This window comes from Bombina bombina, chromosome 2 (genome assembly GCF_027579735.1).
Source record: "Bombina bombina isolate aBomBom1 chromosome 2, aBomBom1.pri, whole genome shotgun sequence".
NCBI lineage: Eukaryota > Metazoa > Chordata > Amphibia > Anura > Bombinatoridae > Bombina > Bombina bombina.
The window spans coordinates 12,073,930-12,098,555 of NC_069500.1; the positions used below are offsets into that span (position 1 = coordinate 12,073,930).

The 24,626-nt window shown below is 36.0% G+C and overlaps 1 protein-coding gene across 1 annotated transcript in view; it reads left to right on the forward strand.

The window, feature by feature from the left end:
- LOC128646839 (B-cell differentiation antigen CD72) overlaps positions 1 to 24,626 on the forward strand; it is a 90,285-nt gene that overhangs the window by 60,280 nt on the left and 5,379 nt on the right. Inside the window, exons 3-4 of the mRNA XM_053699638.1 lie at positions 19,961 to 20,044; positions 20,865 to 21,188. Of these exons, the coding sequence (XP_053555613.1) occupies positions 19,961 to 20,044; positions 20,865 to 21,188 (408 nt within the window). The remainder of the gene's footprint in view (positions 1 to 19,960; positions 20,045 to 20,864; positions 21,189 to 24,626) is intronic.

The following is a 24,626-nucleotide window of genomic DNA, read 5'->3' on the forward strand; positions in this document are numbered from 1 at the left end:
AATATTTTCTGAGGATAAGGGGACACTCTCACTTAGCACTTTATTTGAAACTATGGAGACTCTCTTGTTCAAAGAAACAAAAGCACAGTGGGACATTTGGACATTCCAATCATATCTTAAAGCACAAATGATTCCCAGAGGACTGAGAATTTTCAAATTTCCCACCTTTGATGTTGATACTACGGACACAGAATTTGTTGATAAATGGAATGCAGTGTTATCAGAATGTTCATGTCAACTAATGTTATTATTGATACAATATAGGACACAACATTTGAATGATGTTAAACATGAAATAGATGCACTTCAGATAGAGCTAAATAATAGAAGTGCTGACCCTGACTTTGCTAAATTTGATAAGATTTTACAAGAGTCTTTAGCCCGTGGTAAGCAAATTATAATGGAGAACAAACATACCAAGTTTGTACGTGACAAAACAGACTATCAGAAAAATTCAGTCTATATTTGGAACAAAAAGCAACGCTCCAACTATAGACGAAGCTTACCACAGAACAAAAATCGTAGGGGTAACCGTAGGCATCGAAGGGGTCACCGCAAACAAGTTAGCTTTTCTGATAGCGATACAGACAGATCTTCAGATGAATATAATTCAGGCGGAGATAATGAAATAGACATAGTAACTCAGACAAATACCATCTCTAACACACAAAAGGGCATTCTTAAGGCTCCTATAGGGCCTAATTGCTCTAATGTCTCTAATGCATCTAACACTCTCAATACTGTATCCACTAGTTTAACACCACAAACAGTGAGATCTAAAGATAAAAATTCTATCGCTAAATATACCCCTACAAATAGACCAAATGAACAAATGAGTGCACATGCTGTGAATGTAGGGACCCAAGACATGACATTACTAAATCAGGTTTTTTCCATGGACCCACCACTACAGGGCATAGGGGGGACAACACACAACAATCAAGAGAGGTACCCAGTACGGGGCAACCGCACGCAGACCAAATACAAATAAACAGCGTGGTTAACTTATCTTCAGTTACACTGACTAATGATCAAATAGATGTACTATCCCTAGGCCTAGGTTTTGCACCTACTACAAACTTCAACATCTTTCAGACACTAATAGATATTAATAAGTTTGTGAGGAACATCACATTAAAGAAACACTTTGCAGATGCCCCACATGAAAACGTTAACCTTGAACCAGATAGAGTTCACATTGCATCCAATATAGGTATAAACACCTTTTCAGAAATTTGTGATCTCATATCCCTCCAAAAACTTGCCACAGAGGACAACAGTGTCCCTGGAACACTCAATAGGGCGTTCTCATTCAAAAATAAATCTACCTTCTACCCGATACAAAATAGAGGGCCAATAATAGAGACATTTCATTCACGAGTAGAATCAGATTTGCAGAAATTAAAAGAAACCACAGATAGAACAACTAACAACTTGACTAATAGACAATCTGAAGCACTAAGGTCATTACAACAACAACCAGATCTGGTAATTCATCCATCAGATAAGGGGGGCACTATTGTAGTCCTAGATAGGAAAGACTATATATCAGAGGCTCTTAGACAGCTAAGTAATCCTTCAGATTACTCACTTCTACTAAGGAATCCAACTAATGAGTACAAGAAATTATTGTTTGATATTTTGGATGATGGCGTTGAACATGGTTTTATAGACGAAAATACAGCTGACTATCTTTATGTCAAATACCCTAAGATCCCAGTGTTTCATATGTTCCCTAAGGTCCACAAATCTCTCACTAACGTAAAGGGTCGACCAATAGTTAGTGGTATAGATTCTATATTTGAAAGATTGTCCCAGTGGCTTGATGCCATCCTACAGCCATTGGTCAACCAATTACCTACATATACTAGAGATTCACAACATGTACTCAATCTTCTAACTGACATCAATTGGCAAAGCAATTACCACTGGCTTTCAGTAGATGTGGTCTCTCTATATTCAAGAATACCACACCACAGGGGCATAGAGGCAGTTAGATATTTTCTCACTACACATACTGAATATACATCTGATTTTCAAAAATATGTTCTAAGAATTTTAGAGTTTTTATTGACTCATAATTTCTTTACTTTTGAAGGGCAATACTATGTGCAAAAATGCGGTACGGCCATGGGGGCGAAATACGCCCCCTCGTATGCAAACCTATTTCTTGGCAAATGGGAGCTAGACAACATTTTTGACCATAGTAACCCATACAGATCATATATTTGTTTTTTTAAACGTTATATTGATGACCTCCTTTTTATTTGGTCAGGTTCACCTGCAGACATTATAAGTTTCATTGAGATGATTAATAATAACAACCTGAACTTAAGTTTCACCTACACTACAGATTCTATATGTATCAACTATTTAGACTTAAGCTTTACTGGGGAAAGCAGTGGTAAAATCACCTCTAAAGTATATCGTAAGCCCATTTCAGGCAACACACTTCTGCATGCCTCCAGTTGCCACCCTAAGAACACATCTTATGCTGTTGCTAAAGGCCAGTTTACCAGGCTTAAGAGGAATTGTAGCAACACTGCAGACTATGTACATGAGGCTGAGTGTCTAGAAAAGAGACTCAAAGATAGAAAATATGCCCGTAGACATATCAAACAAGCTAGACTAGCTGTTGATAAGCTGGATAGGGACCAACTTTTGGTAGACAAACCCAAAACCACACATAATGACTTCAAAGGTGTACACTTTGTGACAACTTTCAGCACACAGTATCCCCAGATCTGTAATATAGTTAGGAAACATTTTCCTCTACTGGCAGCTGACGATAAGCTGGTAGAAACCGTAAAACAAGGGGTTAGGTGCTCTTATAAAAAAAGTCCTACATTGGCATCCATTCTGTCCCCAACAGAATTAAAACAGACATCACGACACAATAGTTCATGGTTACAACATTCAGGTATGTTTAAATGTGGGCACAGAAAGTGCAAACCCTGTGACTTTGTCTGGGTTACAAAAGAATTTACCTCTACAATAACAGGTCAGACATACCCTATCAAATCCTGCCTTAATTGCCAAAGCACTGATGTCATATATGTCATCGTATGCACTATGTGCAAGGTCCAATATGTAGGGTTAACCTCTAGGGATATAAATTCCCGTATTAGAGAACACTTCTCAACTATCACTAAAGGTACATCCAGTACACCTCTAGTTCAACATTTTGCTACCAAACATAGTTGTAGCTTGAACTCTCTCAGATGGGTGGCAATTGAACAAGCCAAGGTGCCCAAGAGAGGAGGCAACCTTGAAACTATACTTGCAAAAAGAGAAGTGTATTGGATCTACACTCTGAGAACAAGGTTACCTTTAGGATTAAATTCGAGATACGATTTAATCAACTTTTGGGAATAGCTTTGGTGGTCTCTTCTGATACTACACTTGCCACATATTTCTTTATTCAGCTGTAAATGACATGTGATATGTTTCATTTATTAGGATAACATGTTGAATATAAGTATAAGACATACAGTGAACTTATTTACTTATTTACATATCTCATATTTCACCATCCTTTTACATACTCCACTTATACATTTAGCTTAGTGCTTTTTGTATTTGGTATTTTGAACTTCAACTTCTGTGTTTGTTTTATTTTCCCCTATCTTCTATTTCCCTTATACTATATTTAATATATGGGGTCTATACATATCTACATTTCTGTGGTTCTATACAGATTATAGCAGAGATATGTTACACACATGAGCATAGATGCTAGAATATATATTCAGCAAATATACACTGGGCAGATTGAAGTTACTCTCTACCCTGAAAGTGCTCATCTGTTTGTAACATTTCTGTGGTATAATATTTCCCCAACAGGGAATATTAAAAATATACAAATATAAAAAAATAAAATTAAATTGAATTTATTTGATGGAATATAACCTACATTATTTTGTTACATATAGCTTATAGGTATTAAATTTAGTAGTGGTCTTTAGAATTAGTATTTTAGAATTAGCATTTTTTCTTATGTACAGAATCTTCATTACATAATATGTTCTATATGTTTGCTTACCAGACCACTCTACTTTGAGTACTATAATTTTTTAATAACATAATAATTCCCTAATGTGTACCAAATAGCAAGTGTACTACTGTTGTAAGTCCAGGGAACAAAGAGTTAATTATTCTTCAAACTTGTGGAGTGTGGGCGTGCTTTGTATATACCTTTTGTCCAATTGTATTGTATCACTGATTTTTTAAGAATGCATTCACCTGCATGACACCTATGGCTATGATTACGGCTGCGTGCCGAAACATGTAAGCTGTGGTGTCACGCTCACACACACCTATCTTGTTAATGCTGTCTTCTAGCCTATTTGGCGTTTTAACTGAGCCCAATAAAAGTTGGATTTTATTTCGAACTAAAGCTGGATCCTGCCCTTCTTTGTGACTTTTTCGCTTTTGCACCAGCACTTGGATCTGCTTAGCCTCTGTGCATTAGTAACTTGTTGTTAAACCCGGGTGAAGAGTGAGCACCGCCCCCCGACTGGAGATTCCCGTCATGTCACGACTGACGTCAGAGGACGCGCTTGGCAAGACAGGAACGCTGCTATAGCCGCATGTGAGGGCCGGATGTCTTTTGGAGCTATTAGCCCATCGATATACCTTTGATCGTGACCGTGTAGGTCCTCCGGCAGCCCAGAGCTCTGACACAGAAGGTTCGTTAATAAGGGGGCGACTGGAGCTCATATGGGGTAAGTCCCGGACACAACACGAAAAATTATGCATATTTGTTTGCATCGTAGTTTGCATATTTGAAGAGTATCTCCCACTAAACTTTTATCGTTACTATGTGTATATACATATATATTTATGTGTTATTATGTGTATATACATATATTTATGTGTTACTATGTGTATATACATATATATGTATGTGTTATTATGTGTATATACATATATATTTATGTGTTACTATGTGTATATACATATATATTTATGTGTTAGTATGTGTATATACATATATAATTATGTGTTACTATGTGTATATACATATATATTTATGTGTTACTATGTGTATATACATATATATGTATGTGTTACTATGTGTATATACATATATATTTATGTGTTACTATGTGTATATACATATATATTTATGTGTTACTATGTGTATATACATATATATTTATGTGTTACTATGTGTATATACATATATATTTATGTGTTACTATGTGTATATACATATATATTTATGTGTTACTATGTGTATATGCATATATATTTATCTGTTACTGTGTGTATATACATATATATTTATGTGTTAGTATGTGTATATACATATATATTTATCTGTTACTATGTGTATATACATATATATTTATGTGTTAGTATGTGTATATACATATATATTTATGTGTTACTATGTGTATATACATATATATTTATGTGTTAGTATGTGTATATACATATATATTTATGTGTTACTATGTGTATATACATATATATTTATGTGTTATTATGTGTATATACATATATATTTATGTGTTACTATGTGTATATACATATATATTTATGTGTTACTGTGTGTATATACATATAGATTTATGTGTTAGTATGTGTATATACATATATATTTATGTGTTATTATGGCCTAGATTTGGAGTTCGGTGGTAGCCGTCAAAACCAGCGTTAGAGGCTCCAAACGCTGGTTTTGGCCGCCCGCTGGTATTTGGAGTCAGTGATTAAAGGGTCTAACGCTCACTTTTCAGCCGCGACTTTTCCATACCGCAGATCCCCCTATGCCATTTGCGTAGCCTATATTTTCAATGGGATCTTTCTAACGCCGGTATTTAGAGTCGTTTCTGAAGTGAGCGTTAGAGCTCTAACGACAAAACTCCAGCCGCCTGAAAATAGCAGGAGTTAAGAGCTTTCTGGCTAACGCCGGTTTATAAAGCTCTTAACTACTGTACCCTAAAGTACACTAACACCCATAAACTACCTATGTACCCCTAAACCGAGGTCCCCCCACATCGCCGGTTTTTTAACCCCTAATCTGCCGACCGCCACCTACGTTATACTTATGTACCCCTAATCTGCTGCCCCTAACCCCGCCGACCCCTGTATTATATTTATTAACCCCTAACTTGCCCCCCACAACGTCGCCGCCAGCTACTTAAAATAATTAACCCCTAATCTTCCGACCGCAAAGCGCCGCCACCTACGTTATCCCTATGTACCCCTAATCTGCTACCCCTAACACCGCCGACCCCTATATTATATTTATTAACCCCTAATCTGCCCCCCTCAACGTCGCCGACACCTGCCTACACTTATTAACCCCTAATCTGCCGAGCGGACCTGAGCGCTACTATAATAAAGTTATTAACCCCTAATCCGCATCACTAACCCTATCATAAATAGTATTAACCCCTAATCTGCCCTCCCTAACATCGCCGACACCTACCTTCAATTATTAACCCCTAATCTGACGACCGGAGCTCACCACTATTCTAATAAATTGATTAACCCCTAAAGCTAAGTCTAACCCTAAAACTAACACCCCCCTAACTTAAATATAATTTACATCTAACGAAATTAATTAACTCTTATTAAATAACTTATTCCTATTTAAAGCTAAATACTTACTGTAAAATAAATCCTAATATTTTACAGTAAGTATTTACTTACTCGCATTCTATTGGCTGATCGGAACAGCCAATAGAATGCGAGCTCAATCTGATTGGCTGATTGGATCAGCCAATCGGATTGAACTTGATTCTGATTGGCTGATTCCATCAGCCAATCAGAAAATTCCTACCTTAATTCCAATTGGCTGATAGAATCCTATCAGCCAATCGGAATTCGAGGGACGCCATCTTGGATGACGTCCCTTAAAGGAACAGTCATTCGTCGTTCAGTCGTCGGTCCGGATGGATGTTCCGCGCTGGATGTCTTCAGGATCCTGCCGCTTCGCTCCGGATGGAAGAAGATCGAAGATTCCGCTTGGAGAAGATGTTTGCCGGTCCGGATGTCCTCTTCTTGCCGGATAGGAGGAAGACTTTGGAGCCTCTTCTGGACCTCTTCAGCACCGGATTATGGATCGCCAACCCCCGCTTGGGTTGGATGAAGATCTTGGAGCCAGGACGGATCGGTGATACCTGGATGGTGAAGACAAGGTAGGAAGATCTTCAGGGGCTTAGTGTTAGGTTTATTTAAGGGGGGTTTGGGTTAGATTAGGGGTATGTGGGTGGTGGGTTGTAATGTTGGGCGGGGGTATTGTATGTTTTTTTTTACAGGCAAAAGAGCTGAAATTCTTGGGGCATGCCCCGCAAAGGGCCCTGTTCAGGGCTGGTAAGGTAAAAGAGCTTGTAACTTTTTTAATTTAGAATAGGGTAGGGAATTTTTTATTTTGGGGGGCTTTGTTATTTTATTAGGGGGCTTAGAGTAGGTGTAATTAGTTTAAAATTGTTGTAAGATTTTTCTTATGTTTGTAAATATTTTATTATTTTTTGTAACTTAGTTCTTTTTTATTTTTTGTACTTTAGCTAGTTTATTTAATTGTATTTATTTGTAGGAATTGTGTTTAATTAATTTATTGATAGTGTAGTGTTAGGTTAATTGTAGGTAATTGTAGGTAGTTTATTTAATTATTTTATTGATAGGGTAGTGTTAGGTTTAATTATAACTTAGGTTAGGATTTATTTTACAGGTAAATTTGTTATTATTTTAACTAGGTAACTATTAAATAGTTCTTAACTATTTACTAGCTATTGTACCTGGTTAAAATAATTACAAAGTTGCCTGTAAAATAAATATTAATCCTAAAATAGCTATAATATAATTATAATTTATATTGTAGCTATATTAGGATTTATTTTACAGGTAAGTATTTAGCTTTAAATAGGAATAAGTTATTTAATAAGAGTTAATTTATTTCGTTAGATAAATATTATATTTAACTTAGGGGGGTGTTAGGGTTAGGGTTAGACTTAGCTTTAGGGGTTAATCCATTTATTAGAATAGCGGTGAGCTCCGATCGGAAGATTAGGGGTTAATAATTGAAGTTAGGTGTCGGCGATGTTAGGGAGGGCAGATTAGGGGTTAATACTATTTATGATAGGGTTAGTGAGGCGGATTTGGGGTTAATAACTTTATTATAGTAGCGCTCAGGTCCGCTCGGCAGATTAGGGGTTAATAAGTGTAGGCAGGTGTCGGCGACGTTGAGGGGGGCAGATTAGGGGTTAATAAATATAATATAGGGGTCGGCGATGTTAGGGCAGCAGATTAGGGGTACATAGGGAGAACGTAGGTTGTGGCGGATTACGGAGCGGCAGATTAGGGGTTAAAAAAAATATGCAGGGGTCAGCGATAGCGGGGGCGGCAGATTAGGGGTTAATAAGTGTAAGGTTAGGGATGTTTAGACTCGGGGTACATGTTAGGGTGTTAGGTGCAGACGTAGGAAGTGTTTCCCCATAGGAAACAATGGGGCTGCGTTAGGAGCTGAACGCTGCTTTTTTGCAGGTGTTAGGTTTTTTTTCAGCTCAAACAGCCCCATTGTTTCCTATGGGAGAATCGTGCACGAGCACGTTTTTGAGGCCGGCCGCGTCCGTAAGCAACTCTGGTATCGAGAGTTGCATTTGCGGTAAAAATTCTCTACGCTCCTTTTTTGGAGCCTAACGCAGCATTTGATTAAACTCTCGATACCAGAGTTAATTTTATGGTGCGGCCAGAAAAAAGCCCGCGGAGCGTTAACAGCCCTTTTACCGCCGAACTCCAAATCTAGGCCTATGTGTATATACATATATATTTATGTGTTACTATATGTATATACATATATATTTATATGTTAGTATGTGTATATACATATATATTTATGTGTTAGTATGTGTATATACATATATATTTATGTGTTATTATGTGTATATACATATATATTTATGTGTTACTATGTGTATATACATATATATTTATGTCTTACTATGTGTATATACATATATTTATGTGTTAGTATGTGTATATACATATATATTTATGTGTTACTATGTGTATATACATATATATTTATGTCTTACTATGTGTATATACATATATATTTATGTGTTATTATGTGTATATACATATATATTTATGTGTTACTATGTGTATATACATATATATTTATGTGTTATTATGTGTATATACATATATATTTATGTGTTACTATGTGTATATACATATATATTTATGTCTTACTATGTGTATATACATATATTTATGTGTTAGTATGTGTATATACATATATATTTATGTGTTACTATGTGTATATACATATATATTTATGTCTTACTATGTGTATATACATATATATTTATGTGTTATTATGTGTATATACATATATATTTATGTGTTATTATGTGTATATACATATATATTTATGTGTTATTATGTGTATATACATATATATTTATGTGTTATTATGTGTATATGCATATATATTTATGTGTTAGTATGTGTATATACATATATATATATGTGTTATTATGTGTATATACATATATATTTATGTGTTAGTATGTGTATATACATATATATATATGTGTTACTATGTGTATATACATATATATTTATGTGTTATTATGTGTATATACATATATATTTAGGTAATCAAGAACAACTAGGAAAGGACGCAGTTGCTAGTGTGAGTTAGTTTGTTGCGTCTGGGCTTTAATGTCCAAGCAACTCAAAAATAAATATGGTGCAGACCCTTAATTTAAATGTATCATGTACACAAAAGAGACATACCTGGAATGTAATCCTGGTATCAAAAAAGACAGGGTTTCAGCACTCTTTTGAAAAAACCCCACAAATCACTTAAATGTAATTCAATAGCTTTAATTGTGGCAGCTAAATCCCACACAACATGGGAATAAATCCATGCAAATATTAAAACACATAAGCATACAAGTTCGACTCATGAATGACAGTTCAAAGGAACCTGACCGGTCAGGGGTACACGAAAAAGCACATATGTGGCAAAGTATAAATAGCAATAATATTGCTTAAACACAGGGTTGTATAGTGAACCACTACACCCAACTGCCTCAGAACCTCCCACGCAATTGTCATGGATGGTATATCCTGGGCAGATATATGGACCGGGATCTAAGTGGTAGACATTGCAAAACCTGTGTCAAGCACCTTGTAGGGAATGATTATACTAATTGGAATGTATACAAATACTATAATGTACAAAGTATCGTTTATTATATCAAGTGAGACCTCCTCTGGCTTAGCTACACCCTGCTGCTTACAGCACCCCTGCAAGTATGGGGCTAATTGCTGCGCAGGTTACAAACGGGATCTAAGCAAGCCAGCAGGTGAGCCCCCTGAATATGTACATAAGTAAACAAGTGGGTACCAATAGTAAAGGTAACACAATTCATACAATGTTGATTAAATTCACATTGTGTAAATACACACACATATCTTCAGAAGACGTCTGCAAAGCAAGATGCAAAGATGTTAGCATAAAGATGTCGCAAGTAGATTAGTATTTCCACATACAGGCAAGTGAGAGTCAAGTTGTAGTTTGTAAAGCACAGTCTAAGCAAGAAATGTATGACTCCAAGCGAAGACAGATATCAAAATATTAGTCTCAGTGTAAGACAAAACAGCGCCTTCTCCAACTTAACATAATGCCGTTAGTTTCTTCAACATGGTCACCTATTCCATATCAATATTTTTCAGGTGTCAACATGTTATTTGTAACATTTTTTAACTTGGGTTTTGCTTCTTATAAATTTGAAACAGAAGGTTGTAAATAAAGGCAACCGCATAAGAATGAAAGCTGCCTGTAGCAGCATGTGAAACTTTCACCTTCCAGCAGAGGCGCAACATCATTGATCTATAAAACAGGATGCATGGATCAACGCAGTATTACGCCCTGACGAAGCCCGGTCTGAATTCCAGTCGAGCGGGTGAAACGCGCGTCGGCATTTGTGGAGCCGACCAGGTCACGTGATACACGTGGAGCACCGCTTTGTTTGATGTTGGCGATGGAGATCGCTACCGGCATGGAATGTTTACAAGTGGAGATAGTACACACCGTTGTGGTTACTGGATACAAAAACATCTGAAAGCAAGGTCGTATAAGTATAACATCTTGACACCTGAAAAATATTGATATGGAATAGGTGATCATGTTGAAGAAACTAACGGCATTATGTTAAGTTGGAGAAGGCGCTGTTTTGTCTTACACTGAGACTAATATTTTGATATCTGTCTTCGCTTGGAGTCATACATTTCTTGCTTAGACTGTGCTTTACAAACTACAACTTGACTCTCACTTGCCTGTATGTGGAAATACTAATCTACTTGCGACATCTTTATGCTAACATCTTTGCATCTTGCTTTGCAGACTTCTTCTGAAGATATGTGTGTGTATTTACACAATGTGAATTTAATAAACATTGTATGAATTGTGTTACCTTTACTATTGGTACCCACTTGTTTACTTATGCACATATTCAGGGGGCTCACCTGCTGGCTTGCTTAGATCCCGTTTGTAACCTGCGCAGCAATTAGCCCCATACTTGCAGGGGTGCTGTAAGCAGCAGGGTGTAGCTAAGCCAGAGGAGGTCTCACTTGATATAATAAACGATACTTTGTACATTATAGTATTTGTATACATTCCAATTAGTATAATCATTCCCTACAAGGTGCTTGACACAGGTTTTGCAATGTCTACCACTTAGATCCCGGTCCATATATCTGCCCAGGATATACCATCCATGACAATTGCGTGGGAGGTTCTGAGGCAGTTGGGTGTAGTGGTTCACTATACAACCCTGTGTTTAAGCAATATTATTGCTATTTATACTTTGCCACATATGTGCTTTTTCGTGTACCCCTGACCGGTCAGGTTCCTTTGAACTGTCATTCATGAGTCGAACTTGTATGCTTATGTGTTTTAATATTTGCATGGATTTATTCCCATGTTGTGTGGGATTTAGCTGCCACAATTAAAGCTATTGAATTACATTTAAGTGATTTGTGGGTTTTTTTCAAAAGAGTGCTGAAACCCTGTCTTTTTTGATACTAGGATTACATTCCAGGTATGTCTCTTTTGTGTACATGATACATTTAAATTAAGGGTCTGCACCATATTTATTTTTGAGTTGCTTGGACATTAAAGCCCAGACGCAACAAACTAACTCACACTAGCAACTGCGTCCTTTCCTAGTTGTTCTTGATTATTTATAGTGTATACCTTGTGTACTAGGGCCTTGGGCCCATTTCTAGGTTTCAGGAAAGGGTAAACCCCCTAGATAGTATAGTATATATATATACACACTAAAATATATATACATACAGTAGCTTTTCTTGTGGACCAGTTGAATCCTACGAACCTTGGTACTGGATCCCTGTTAGGAGGTTTAAAACTAGACCAAGATGGCGTTTATGTTGTCTGATGAGAATTGGGAGGCAGAACTTACAGCCTCACTATCCCTGTCGAATCTTGAGGAGAATCAGGACTCCAATAATACACCAGTGAACATTTATGGTGCTTTTAAAAACTACAAAAAACTCTTGGTTAAACAAATAAAGCTTCGGGCAGAAACTTCAAGTTTAGAGAACTATATAAAGACCAAAATTATGCCAAGGGGTCTTCATCTTAAACTAGACCCGGGCACAAACTTACGAGAGGATGAGGGGGGAGAAGAATTTCTAGAAGACTGGAATACCAGTCTTTCTTATTGCTCCATTATTCTAATGGAGAAAATGGTTGTACGAAATAAAGAAAGACTAGCTAAGACAATCATACAGGTTGAAGAGTCCCTAAAAGTGGTAAACACTTTTGAACACAATACCAATTTCCCTAAATTAAATGAAGAAATAAAGGATCAGATAGCTAGGTTGCAAAATGATATAAAACTAAGAAAAGGAAGGAAGTTCTCAAGGGATAATGACGACTATAAAAACGACAAATCTATAGCTACTTAACTACAAAAGGAACATATGACTCTGGGACGGATAGCTCTGATGTAGAGCTTGATCAACACAAAAATACTTTTGATAAAAAACAGTCTTTTTTAGGGGAAGGAGGAGAGGTGGTAGGAAGAGAAGGAGGGGGTCTGAGTTTAAACTCAGAAGAAAGACGTTACCCCTCGAGGCAAAGCTATCAGCAGAGTCAGGATCAGGGCCAAAGGAATTATCGCCAGGGCAGACCGAGGCAGTCTCGAGGTCGCAGGGGCTACTCAAACTAGCTGATAATAATATGCAAGTAATTAACCTGTCCTCTTTTAAACTGAACTACACACACATAGAAGTCCTGAAAAGGGGTCTTTCATTTTGCCCCACAAATAATTTGTATAAGTTTAATTTCTTAAAAGATCTCCATTTATTTGCAAGGCGTATTGTACTTTCACAAATTATGAAGGGCAAGAGCAAACACCTAGTAGAGGATGTCTCACTTACTCGAGAGGATAGTACAACAATATTAGCCCTGCAAGAACTACTTACTGACTCTGAAGGTAGCCGGCAGACTCCATCACAAGATGAGGACATAGGTACAAATGTTCACATTTCCTCAAACCTAAAAGCGAAATCAAATTATATGCCACAGCTATCCATGGTCCCGGCAGTAAATATTTTCGTTAAACAAGTAGAGAAAGATCTATAGAATATATCCATCACCGGTTTGGTAGGTGATAACCTTAACAAAGCTGAAAGAAAAGCTCTCAATGACCTAATGAATGCCAAAGGGGTGGTCATAAAGGCGGCCGACAAAGGCGGCAACCTGGTCTTATGGGATGAGCAGTTGTACGTTCTGGAGGTAAAAAGACAGCTATTGGATAAGAGACAATATCAATGTCTTACATTCAATCCTACTTCTTCTATACAAAATGCACTATTCTTTGTTTTAAAAGGAGCAAAGGACAAAGGTGTAATAACTTTATCTGAGTTTAAATATCTTTATCCTGATCATCCAATAATGCCAGTCTTTTACTGTATCCCTAAGATACACAAGAACCCTATAAATCCACCTGGCCGCCCCATAATAGCAGGTATAGGGAGCCTAACTGAAAACCTTGTAAACTACATAGACCATTTTTTAAGACCCTTCCTTACGACCATGCCCTCATTTGTTCTAGATACAGCCGACTTCCTGAGAAAGGTTGAAGGCTTGAGTGTTCCTAAAGGGGCACTCTTGGTTTGTCTTGACGTTGAAGGTCTCTATTCGTCCATCCCGCACAAAGTGGGCATTGAGGCAAGTAAACATTTCCTCATGACAAGAGGAAATTATGCCCAGAAGCACACAGACTTTGTTGTCGAGTTACTTAGGTTTGTATTAACAAACAATGTATTTTTGTTCGACAGCAAGATATACAAACAACTAAGAGGCACTGCGATGGGTGCCACTTGTGCACCTACATATGCCTGTCTACATCTAGGCGTATGGGAAATGGAGGAAAACTGGCATATTCTTACCAGTGATACAGGGGTAAAAAAGGAAGTAGGTGACTTCTCAAATATTACTGCTAGACGGGCACCTAATCTTAAAGATAAGTTGGTGAGGAGCCAATATTTGTCCAAAACAGGACAAAATAATTGGCTTACAAAACATAGATCCATAGGCAATTATCCCTGTGGAAAATGTGTGACATGTAAATTCATGCGCAAGACAAAAGAGTTCAACACGAATACGGGAAAAACTTATAGATTGAAACATTTTGTGAACTGTGATACTGAGGGGGTCATATACCTGCTGTCCTGTGACTGCCCACTTTTTTATTTGGGAAAAACGAGGAGGGCGATAAAGGACCGCATCTCTGAACACAGAGACGATGTAAAGAATAAAAATCCTAAAAGCAATGTGGCAAAACATTTTGAATTGGCACATAATTGTAATCCTGATTCACTCAGATTCGTGGGTATTGATAAAGGCATCATAAACGGGAGAGGAGGAGATAACGATAAAACCCTCCTGAGAAAGGAATGCAGGTGGATATCAATCCTTGGGACACAAATTCCAAATGGTCTCAATGAAAAATTGGATATGGCCTGCTTCCTATGAGACTGTGTATATGGTAGAATGGAGTGTCGATATGGAGAGGCATTTGCTTTTACACTCCTTTCTACATAACCAGAAATAAGCAGATTTTATTAAATACAAGATAATGAAAAGAACATGTTATTTCTTGAATGACAGATTGAAATGTTTTTAACACATAGCAACCAAGTACAAACGTTTGAAGAAAAAAATATGTAACATTTTTTAACTTGGGTTTTGCTTCTTATAAATTTGAAACAGAAGGTTGTAAATAAAGGCAACCGCATAAGAGTGAAAGCTGCCTGTAGCAGCATGTGAAACTTTCACCTTCCAGCAGAGGCGCAATATCATTGATCTATAAAACAGGATGCATGGATCAACGCAGTATTACGCCCTGACGAAGCCGGGTGAAACGCGCGTCGGCATTGGTGGAGCCGACCAGGTCACGTGATACACGTGGAGCACCGCTGTGTTTGATGGTGGCGATGGAGATCGCTACCGGCATGGAATGTTAAGAAGTGGAGATAGTACACACCGTTGTGGTTACTGGATACAAAAACATCTGAAAGCAAGGTCGTATAAGTATAACATGTTGACACCTGAAAAATATTGATATGGAATAGGTGACCATGTTGAAGAAACTAACGGCATTATGTTAAGTTGGAGAAGGCGCTGTTTTGTCTTACACTGAGACTAATATTTTGATATCTGTCTTCGCTTGGAGTCATACATTTCTTGCTTAGACTGTGCTTTACAAACTACAACTTGACTCTCTACTTGCGACATCTTTATGCTAACATCTTTGCATCTTGCTTTGCAGACTTCTTCTGAAGATATGTGTGTGTATTTACACAATGTGAATTTAATCAACATTGTATGAATTGTGTTACCTTTACTATTTGTACCCACTTGTTTACTTATGTAAATATTCAGGGGGCTCACCTGCTGGCTTGCTTAGATCCCGTTTGTAACCTGCGCAGCAATTAGCCCCATACTTGCAGGGGTGCTGTAAGCAGCAGGGTGTAGCTAAGCCAGAGGAGGTCTCACTTGATATAATAAACGATACTTTGTACATTATAGTATTTGTATACATTCCAATTAGTATAATCATTCCCTACAAGGTGCTTGACACAGGTTTTGCAATGTCTACCACTTAGATCCCGGTCCATATATCTGCCCAGGATATACCATCCATGACAATTGCGTGGGAGGTTCTGAGGCAGTTGGGTGTAGTGGTTCACTATACAACCCTGTGTTTAAGCAATATTATTGCTATTTATACTTTGCCACATATGTGCTTTTTCGTGTACCCCTGACCGGTCAGGTTCCTTTGAACTGTCATTCATGAGTCGAACTTGTATGCTTATGTGTTTTAATATTTGCATGGATTTATTCCCATGTTGTGTGGGATTTAGCTGCCACAATTAAAGCTATTGAATTACATTTAAGTGATTTGTGGTTTTTTTTCAAAAGAGTGCTGAAACCCTGTCTTTTTTGATACTAGGATTACATTCCAGGTATGTCTCTTTTGTGTACATGATATATATATTTAGGTGTTACTATGTGTATATACATATATATTTATGTGTTACTATGTGTATATACAGATATATTTATGTGTTAGTATGTGTATATACATATATATTTATGTGTTACTATGTGTATATACATATATAGTTATGTGTTACTATGTGTATATACATATATATTTAGGTGTTACTATGTGTATATACATATATAGTTATGTGTTACTATGTGTATATACATATATATTTATGTGTTACTATGTGTATATACATATATATTTATGTGTTATTATGTGTATATACAGATATATTTATGTGTTACTATGTGTATATACATATATATTTATGTGTTAGTATGTGTATATACAGATATATTTATGTGTTATTATGTGTATATACATATATATTTGTGTTATTATGTGTATATACATATATATATATTTGTGTTAGTATGTGTATATACATATATATTTGTGTGTTACTATGTGTATATACATATATATTTATGTGTTAGTATGTGTATATACATATATATTTATGTGTTAGTATGTGTATATACATATATATTTATGTGTTAGTATGTGTATACACATATATATTTATGTGTTACTATGTGTATATACATATATATTTAGGTGTTACTATGTCTATATACATATATATTATGTGTTATTATGTGTATATACATATATATTTATGTGTTACTATGTGTATATACATATATATTTATGTGTTAGTATGTGTATATACATATATATGTATGTGTTACTATGTGTATATACATATATATGTATGTGTTAGTATGTGTATATACAGATATATTTATGTGTTACTATGTGTATATACATATATATTTATGTGTTACTATGTGTATATACATATATAGTTATGTGTTACTATGTGTATATACATATATAGTTATGTGTTACTATGTGTATATACATATATATTTATGTGTTACTATGTGTATATACATATATATTTATGTGTTATTATGTGTATATACATATATATTTATGTGTTACTATGTGTATATACATATATATTTATCTGTTATTATGTGTATATACATATATATTTATGTGTTATTATGTGTATATACATATATATTTATGTGTTATTATGTGTATATACATATATATTTATGTGTTACTATGTGTATATACATATATATTTATGTGTTATTATGTGTATATACATATATATTTATGTGTTACTATGTGTATATACAGATATATTTATGTGTTACTGTGTGTATATACATATATATTTATGTGTTACCATGTGTATATACATATATATTTATGTGCTAGTATGTGTATATACATATATATTTATGTGTTACTATGTGTATATACATATATATTTATGTGTTACTATGTGTATATACATATATATTTATGTGTTACTATGTGTATATACATATATATTTATGTGTTATTATGTGTATATACATATATATTTATGTGTTACTATGTGTATATACATATATATTTATGTGTTATTATGTGTATATACATATATATTTATGTGTTACTATGTGTATATACATATATATTTATGTGTTATTATGTGTATATACATATATATTTATGTGTTACTATGTGTATATACATATATATTTATGTGTTACTATGTGTATATACATATATATTTATGTGTTAGTATGTGTATATACATATATATTTATGTGTTATTATGTGTATATACATATATATTTAGGTGTTACTATGTGTGTATATACATATATATTTAGGTGTTACTATGTGTATATACATATATATTTATGTGTTACTGTGTGTATATACATATATATTTATGTGTTACTGTGTGTATATACATATATATATATTTATGTGTTAGTATGTGTATATACATATATATTTATGTTATTATGTGTATATACAGATATATTTATGTGTTAGTATGTGTATATACATATATATTTATGTGTTATTATGTGTATATACATATATATTTATGTGTTACTATGTGTATATACATATATATTTATGTGTTACTATGTGTATATACATATATATTTATGTGTTACTATGTGTATATACAGATATATTTATGTGTTAGTATGTGTATATACAGATATATTTATGTGTTACTGTGTGTATATACATATATATTTATGTGTTAGTATGTGTATATACATATATATTTATGTGTTACTATGTGTATATACATATATATTTATGTGTTAGTATGTGTATATACATATATATTTATGTGTTACTATGTGTATATACATATATATTTATGTGTTACTATGTGTATATACATATATATTTAGGTGTTACTATGTGTATATACAGATATATTTATGTGTTATTTTGTGTATATACATATATATTTAAAAATGCTGCCCATCGCTGTGCTAATTAACTCCTTTACTGTGCGAGGTCTGAAGCCATCTGTGACGGCATCAGAACGAGGCTCCCATAGTAGCCTATGGAAGTTTGCTATTTTATTACAAAGTGGAGCTCTAATATCGCTTGTATGCTCTAACTTGTGACCCCTTGTTTTGGCATTTATTTTTTTGTAGAAAATGCTTTCAGCTTTTACTTTATAATGTCCCTTCATATATTTGAAGGTTTCTATCGTGTCACCTCGTCCCCTTCTCTCCTCTTAACTATACATATTTAGGTCTTGCCCATATATCACTTAAATTTTATAACCAAACTTACTAGAGAGGGTTGTCAAAAGAAAAACATGAAGTGAAACTCTAAGGAATGAAAGTATTTGTTCTGTATAAAAATAACATTTATTACATTTTTAAAACTGTGCAAAAACGGTTTCAAAAACTATTAAAGGGACATTGTACACTAGATTTTACTTTTCATAAATGTTTTGTAGATGATACAGTTATATAGCCCATCTGGGAGTGTTTTTGTAACAATGTATAGTTTTGCTTATTTTTTAACAACATTGTGCTGATTTCCAGACTCCATACCAAGCCCTACAGTGTCATATGTATACGTGCGTTTACAGATTCCTGCTGGCTCCTGTTTATATTATCTGTCTGTCTCATATGCAGGGAAGGGGGGAGGTAGGGAGTGTTTGCTATTTTTGTTTACCCTGTCCCTTTCAGTGGGTGTCCCAGCCTATCCTCATCAACAGTGCTAAACTGGGAGCTTCTAAGTAAGTTTTTAAAAGGTTTTATACTGGATTTTATATCCGGATCTGTGAATATTCTTTTTTTATAGTAGTGTCTATTACATGCAGTTGTATGAAGATTGGTGTATACTGTACTGTCCCTTTAAGTGCACACATGGACAATGCCCACCCACTGTAATAGAATGAATTAGCCTCTTGACAACAATATCTGTAAGGCAAGGACTTAAAGCAACCGTAATATAAAACAAATGTGCTTGTAGGTGAGTGACTTTATATGATGTCCTTGTGCTTTTTGGCTTTTTAGGTTTCCGGAGCCATCTTCTTACATCACTGTTGTTCGTGCTGTGTCTTATTTTTATTTGGGCCACAATTGGATTTGGAGTGAAATGTGAGTTATTGTTTAATTATAAACTATGGTTTTAGATAACATTAATAGAAACCATCTAAGATGAATACAAAGTTTTCAGATGACAAACTCTTATGGACAGGCAAATACCCCTATGCTAGTAGACACTGGCATGGAACATAAACCCGTGTATATAATATGGGGGTGATTATATTCCAGTTAGATTACCATTGTATTAGAAACTACAAACAAAAACCTGTAGATTTAATTTAACAGAAAATGAAATGTGTATAAACGTTTAAATAGGCTAAAACCTACTAAATAGTTTGTTGAAGTTCCACTTTGAAGTAATAATGACTGTCTATCTATGACCAGGAGCAGAGCTACCATTAGTGCAGCTGGGGGGCCTATAATAGTCTATTAGCCGGTGTGTGTAGAATGTGTAAAATCCTAATACAAGGGAGCCTTCTTTTACTGCAGGTTTATCTATCCTACAGAGCAGCATGTATATTACTACTATTGCTTACTACTGAATTACCCTGGGGGGGGGGGGATATTGCACCTGGGCCCCTACTATTGCTTACTACTGAATTACCCTGGGGGGGGGGAGGGATATTGCACCTGGGCCCCTACTATTGCTTACTACTGAATTACCCTGGGGGGGGGATATTGCACCTGGGCCCCTACTATTGCTTACTACTGAATTACCCTGGGGGCGGGGGGGGGGGATATTGCACCTGGGCCCCTACTATTGCTTACTACTGAATTACCCTTGGGGGGGGGGGGATATTGCACCTGGGCCCTCTTTTGAGTAGGTCTGCTACTGATCAGCACATTTATTGGTTTATTTTAACATTTCCAGATAATCAGATTACAAAAGAGTTGCAACAATTGTCAGCTAATCAAACTATTCTGAAGAGCCATTTATCTGAAACCATTGAAATCAGGGAGGAGCGGCTTAGAGAGATAAACAAGGAACTGACACAAACCAAATTGGAGCTGACACAAGTGACACAAGATCGTAATGACTACAACACCTCTCTGCAGAAATGTCAGCAAGGACAAACAGAGTCAAGGAAGCAGATTAATGATCTAGAGCATTTTTACAGCACAACTCTGCAGGAGAAGAAACAGGCAGAAAAAAGCTTGCAAGACATCCAGTCAAGAATCAAGACATTACAACAAGGTAGCTTCCTCTTACCTAATATGACTCTCTTGTTCTGGTCTTCCAGGACATTATTGTTATTTTTATTATCAGTTATTTGTAGAGCGCAAACAGATTACACAGTAAGAAAACATGGGTCTAATATGCAAGGTGACAGTTATAGGGCCCTGACAATAGTTTCACTGCTGTTAATCAGGTCTCATAAGGGTGATCTACAAAGCAGCTGGGCTTGTAGGCTTACATGATAAGGGGGTTTAAGTGGATAACTAAAGGCGGAGAGGGACTAGATAGGACATTTATAGTGTATGTTATATGCATCCCTGAACAGTAGAATTTTTAAGGAGCGCTTGAAAGTTTAAAAACTCTGGAAGAGTCGTGTAGAGCGAGGCAGAGTCTTACAAAATAAGGGCCAGTCTGGAGAAGTCTTGTAGATGGGAATGTGAGGAGGTAACAAGAGAGCAGGAGAGAAGGTCATGAGCAAAGCAAAGGGGAGGGCGAGTATATGGAGACTAGGTGGAGATATAGAGTGGAGCAGTGTAATTGAGAGCTTTAAAAGTCAGGATTTTAGTTGTTTTTTTGGAGGTTAGAGGAAGCAAGTGAAAGGACTGGCAGAGAGGTGCAGCAGATGAGGAGCAACGTGTAAGGAAGATTAGCCTGGCAGAGGCATTTATTATGGATTGTAAGGGAAATTGATGGCAGCTAGGGAGGCCAGACAGGATGGAGTTGCAATAGTCAAGGTGGGAAATGATGAGAGAGTAGATTAAAGTATTAGTTGTGTCTTGTGTGAGGAAGTGATGAAGTTTGGAGATGTTTTTAAGGTGGGGGTGGCAGGAATTGGCCAAAGACTGGATGTGGGGAGCAAGAGATCTGAGTCAAGTGTAACCCCCAAGACATCGGGCACGTGGGGTTGGGGTAATGATGTTATTATCAACAGTTAGACAAAGGTAGGGAGTTTGGAAGAAGGGGAACAAATAAGGAGCTCAGTTTTGGAGAGATTTAGCTTAAGGTAGTGAGAGGACAGCCAGGATAAAATATTGGAAATACAGTTAGTGACACGAGTTAGTAAGGAAGGGGATAGGTCTGGTGCACAGATGTAGATTTGGGTATCATCAGCATACAAATGGTATTGAAACCCATGGGAGTGTATTAAGGAATCTAAGGATGATGTATAAATTGAGAAGAGAAGGGGACCAATTACAGAGCCTTGTGGTACCCCAACAGAAAGTGGTAAATGGTCAGAGGATGTGCCAGAGAAGGTAACACTAAATGTCTGGTTAGACAGGTAAGAAGAAAGCCACGAGAGAGCTGTGTCACAGATGCCGAAGGATTGGTGGGTTTGGAGCAAGAGACAGTGGTCAACAGTGTCAAAGGCTGCAGACAGGTCAAGATGGATTAAAAAACATAAATGGCCTTTTGATTTTGCTTTAATTAGGTTATTAGTAACCTTAATGATTGCATTTGCTGTGTAGTGTTGTGGGTGAAATCCAGATTGCAATGGATAAAGGAGGTAGTTTAATGTGGGGGAAGGTGTATATACAAGTATTTCCAGAAGTTTTGAGGTAAGTGAGGTGTAGGGAAATAGGGCAGTAGTTTGATGGGAATGATGGATCATGAGAAGATTATTTGAGGATAGATGTATTTAGTGCGTTTTTTAGGGATGAGGGAAATATACAAGTGCTGAGGGAGAGATTAAAAATATGTGTGATGATAGGAGTAAGAGTAGGTGAGAGGGAGGGCACTAATTGTGATGGGATGGGATTAAGGGGACAGGTAGTGAGGTAAGATGACGATATAACGGCAGAAACTTCTTCCTCAGTAGCGGGAGCAAAAGAGCTAAGTCTGTGGCTTTGCGGGTTTTGGACATTGGTGAACAGTTGAGGGGGTTGGAAACTAGTTGTGTGTTGAGAGATGATTTAGTTTCTGATGGAATCTATTTTGTTGGTTAAGTTGTTGGCAATATCTTGAGCTGAGAGAAAGGTGGAAATAGGAGGTTGGGGTGGGCGGAGAAGGGTGTTAAAAGTGGAGAACAGAAATTTTGGGTTTGAAGAAAGAGTAGAGAAGTAGTCCTGCTTAGAGAGCAGTTAAGGGCAGAATAGTAGGAGTTTAAGATGCACTTGTAATTAAGGAAGTCAGCTGAACAATGGTATTTTCTACAATGTCGCTCATCAGTGCTGCAAAATCTACATAGATAGCGTGTCAGAGAAGTATGCCAGGGCTGAACTATCTTATGTTCGAGGGGGAATTTTATTTACAAAAACAAGGGACGGGAATGGGGGTGCAGTTTGCGCCCTCATATGCCAATTTGTTTATGGGGTGGTTAGAAAGGACTCTAATCACTAATGACAGTAACCCATTCGGGAAGTCTATATACCTTGATAAAAGGTTCATGGACAACCTGATATTTATATGGGATGGAGATAAAGAAGGAACAGATAGCTCAGCATGCTAAGCCTCTGTGGCTGAGCTCTGTAGCAACCCAAGGGTTGCAGGTTCGATCCCCAGCGAGGTCCACTCAGCCTTTCATCCTTCTGAGGTCAAATGAGCAGTGCCTTGAGACCCTTATAGGTGATTAGCCGCGCTTTACAAGTACCCAATACCTACATACATACATACATACGTTCATAACCTAACTTAACAACAATAAAATGGGTATGAAGTTTACTTCAGATTGGAACAAAGAAAGAAAAAACTATCTAGATCTAGTTCTAATTGCGGATTTAAAAACATGGAAGGTAATAACAGATCTATATAGAAAGCCCATAGCAGGTAATACATTGCTACATGCTAAAAGTAATCATCCTAAGCATGTAGTTAAGAGCATTATTAAAGGTCGAATGATACGAGCCAAAAGAAACCGTTCGCAAAAAAAAGACTATGATAGAGTCAAGCAAGAACTAACAGAGAGAATGGTCCTAAGAGGATATAGTCGTAATCAAATTACCAGTATAATCAAGAAAGTAGATCATCTAGAAAGGAAAAAACTCTTGCAAAACAAACAGAAGGAAAAAAAGAAGATTCTAGACCAATGTTTATTACACAATATTCAAACCAGTATACTAGCATCTGTGGAATAATAAACAAACACTTGTCTATGGTATACGGAGATAAAGTTCTTAAGCCTATAGTAGAACTTGGCTGTAAGTTTGTACATAAAGTTTGTACATAAAGTTTGTACATAAAGTTTGTACATAAAGTTTGTACATAAAGTTTGTACATAAAGTTTGTATATAAAGTTTGTACATAAAGTTTGTACATAAAGTTTGTACATAAAGTTTGTACATAAAGTTTGTATATAAAGTTTGTACATAAAGTTTGTACATAAAGTTTGTACATAAAGTTTGTACATAAAGTTTGTACATAAAGTTTGTATATAAAGTTTGTACATAAAGTTTGTACATAAAGTTTGTACATAAAGTTTGTATATAAAGTTTGTACATAAAGTTTGTACATAAAGTTTGT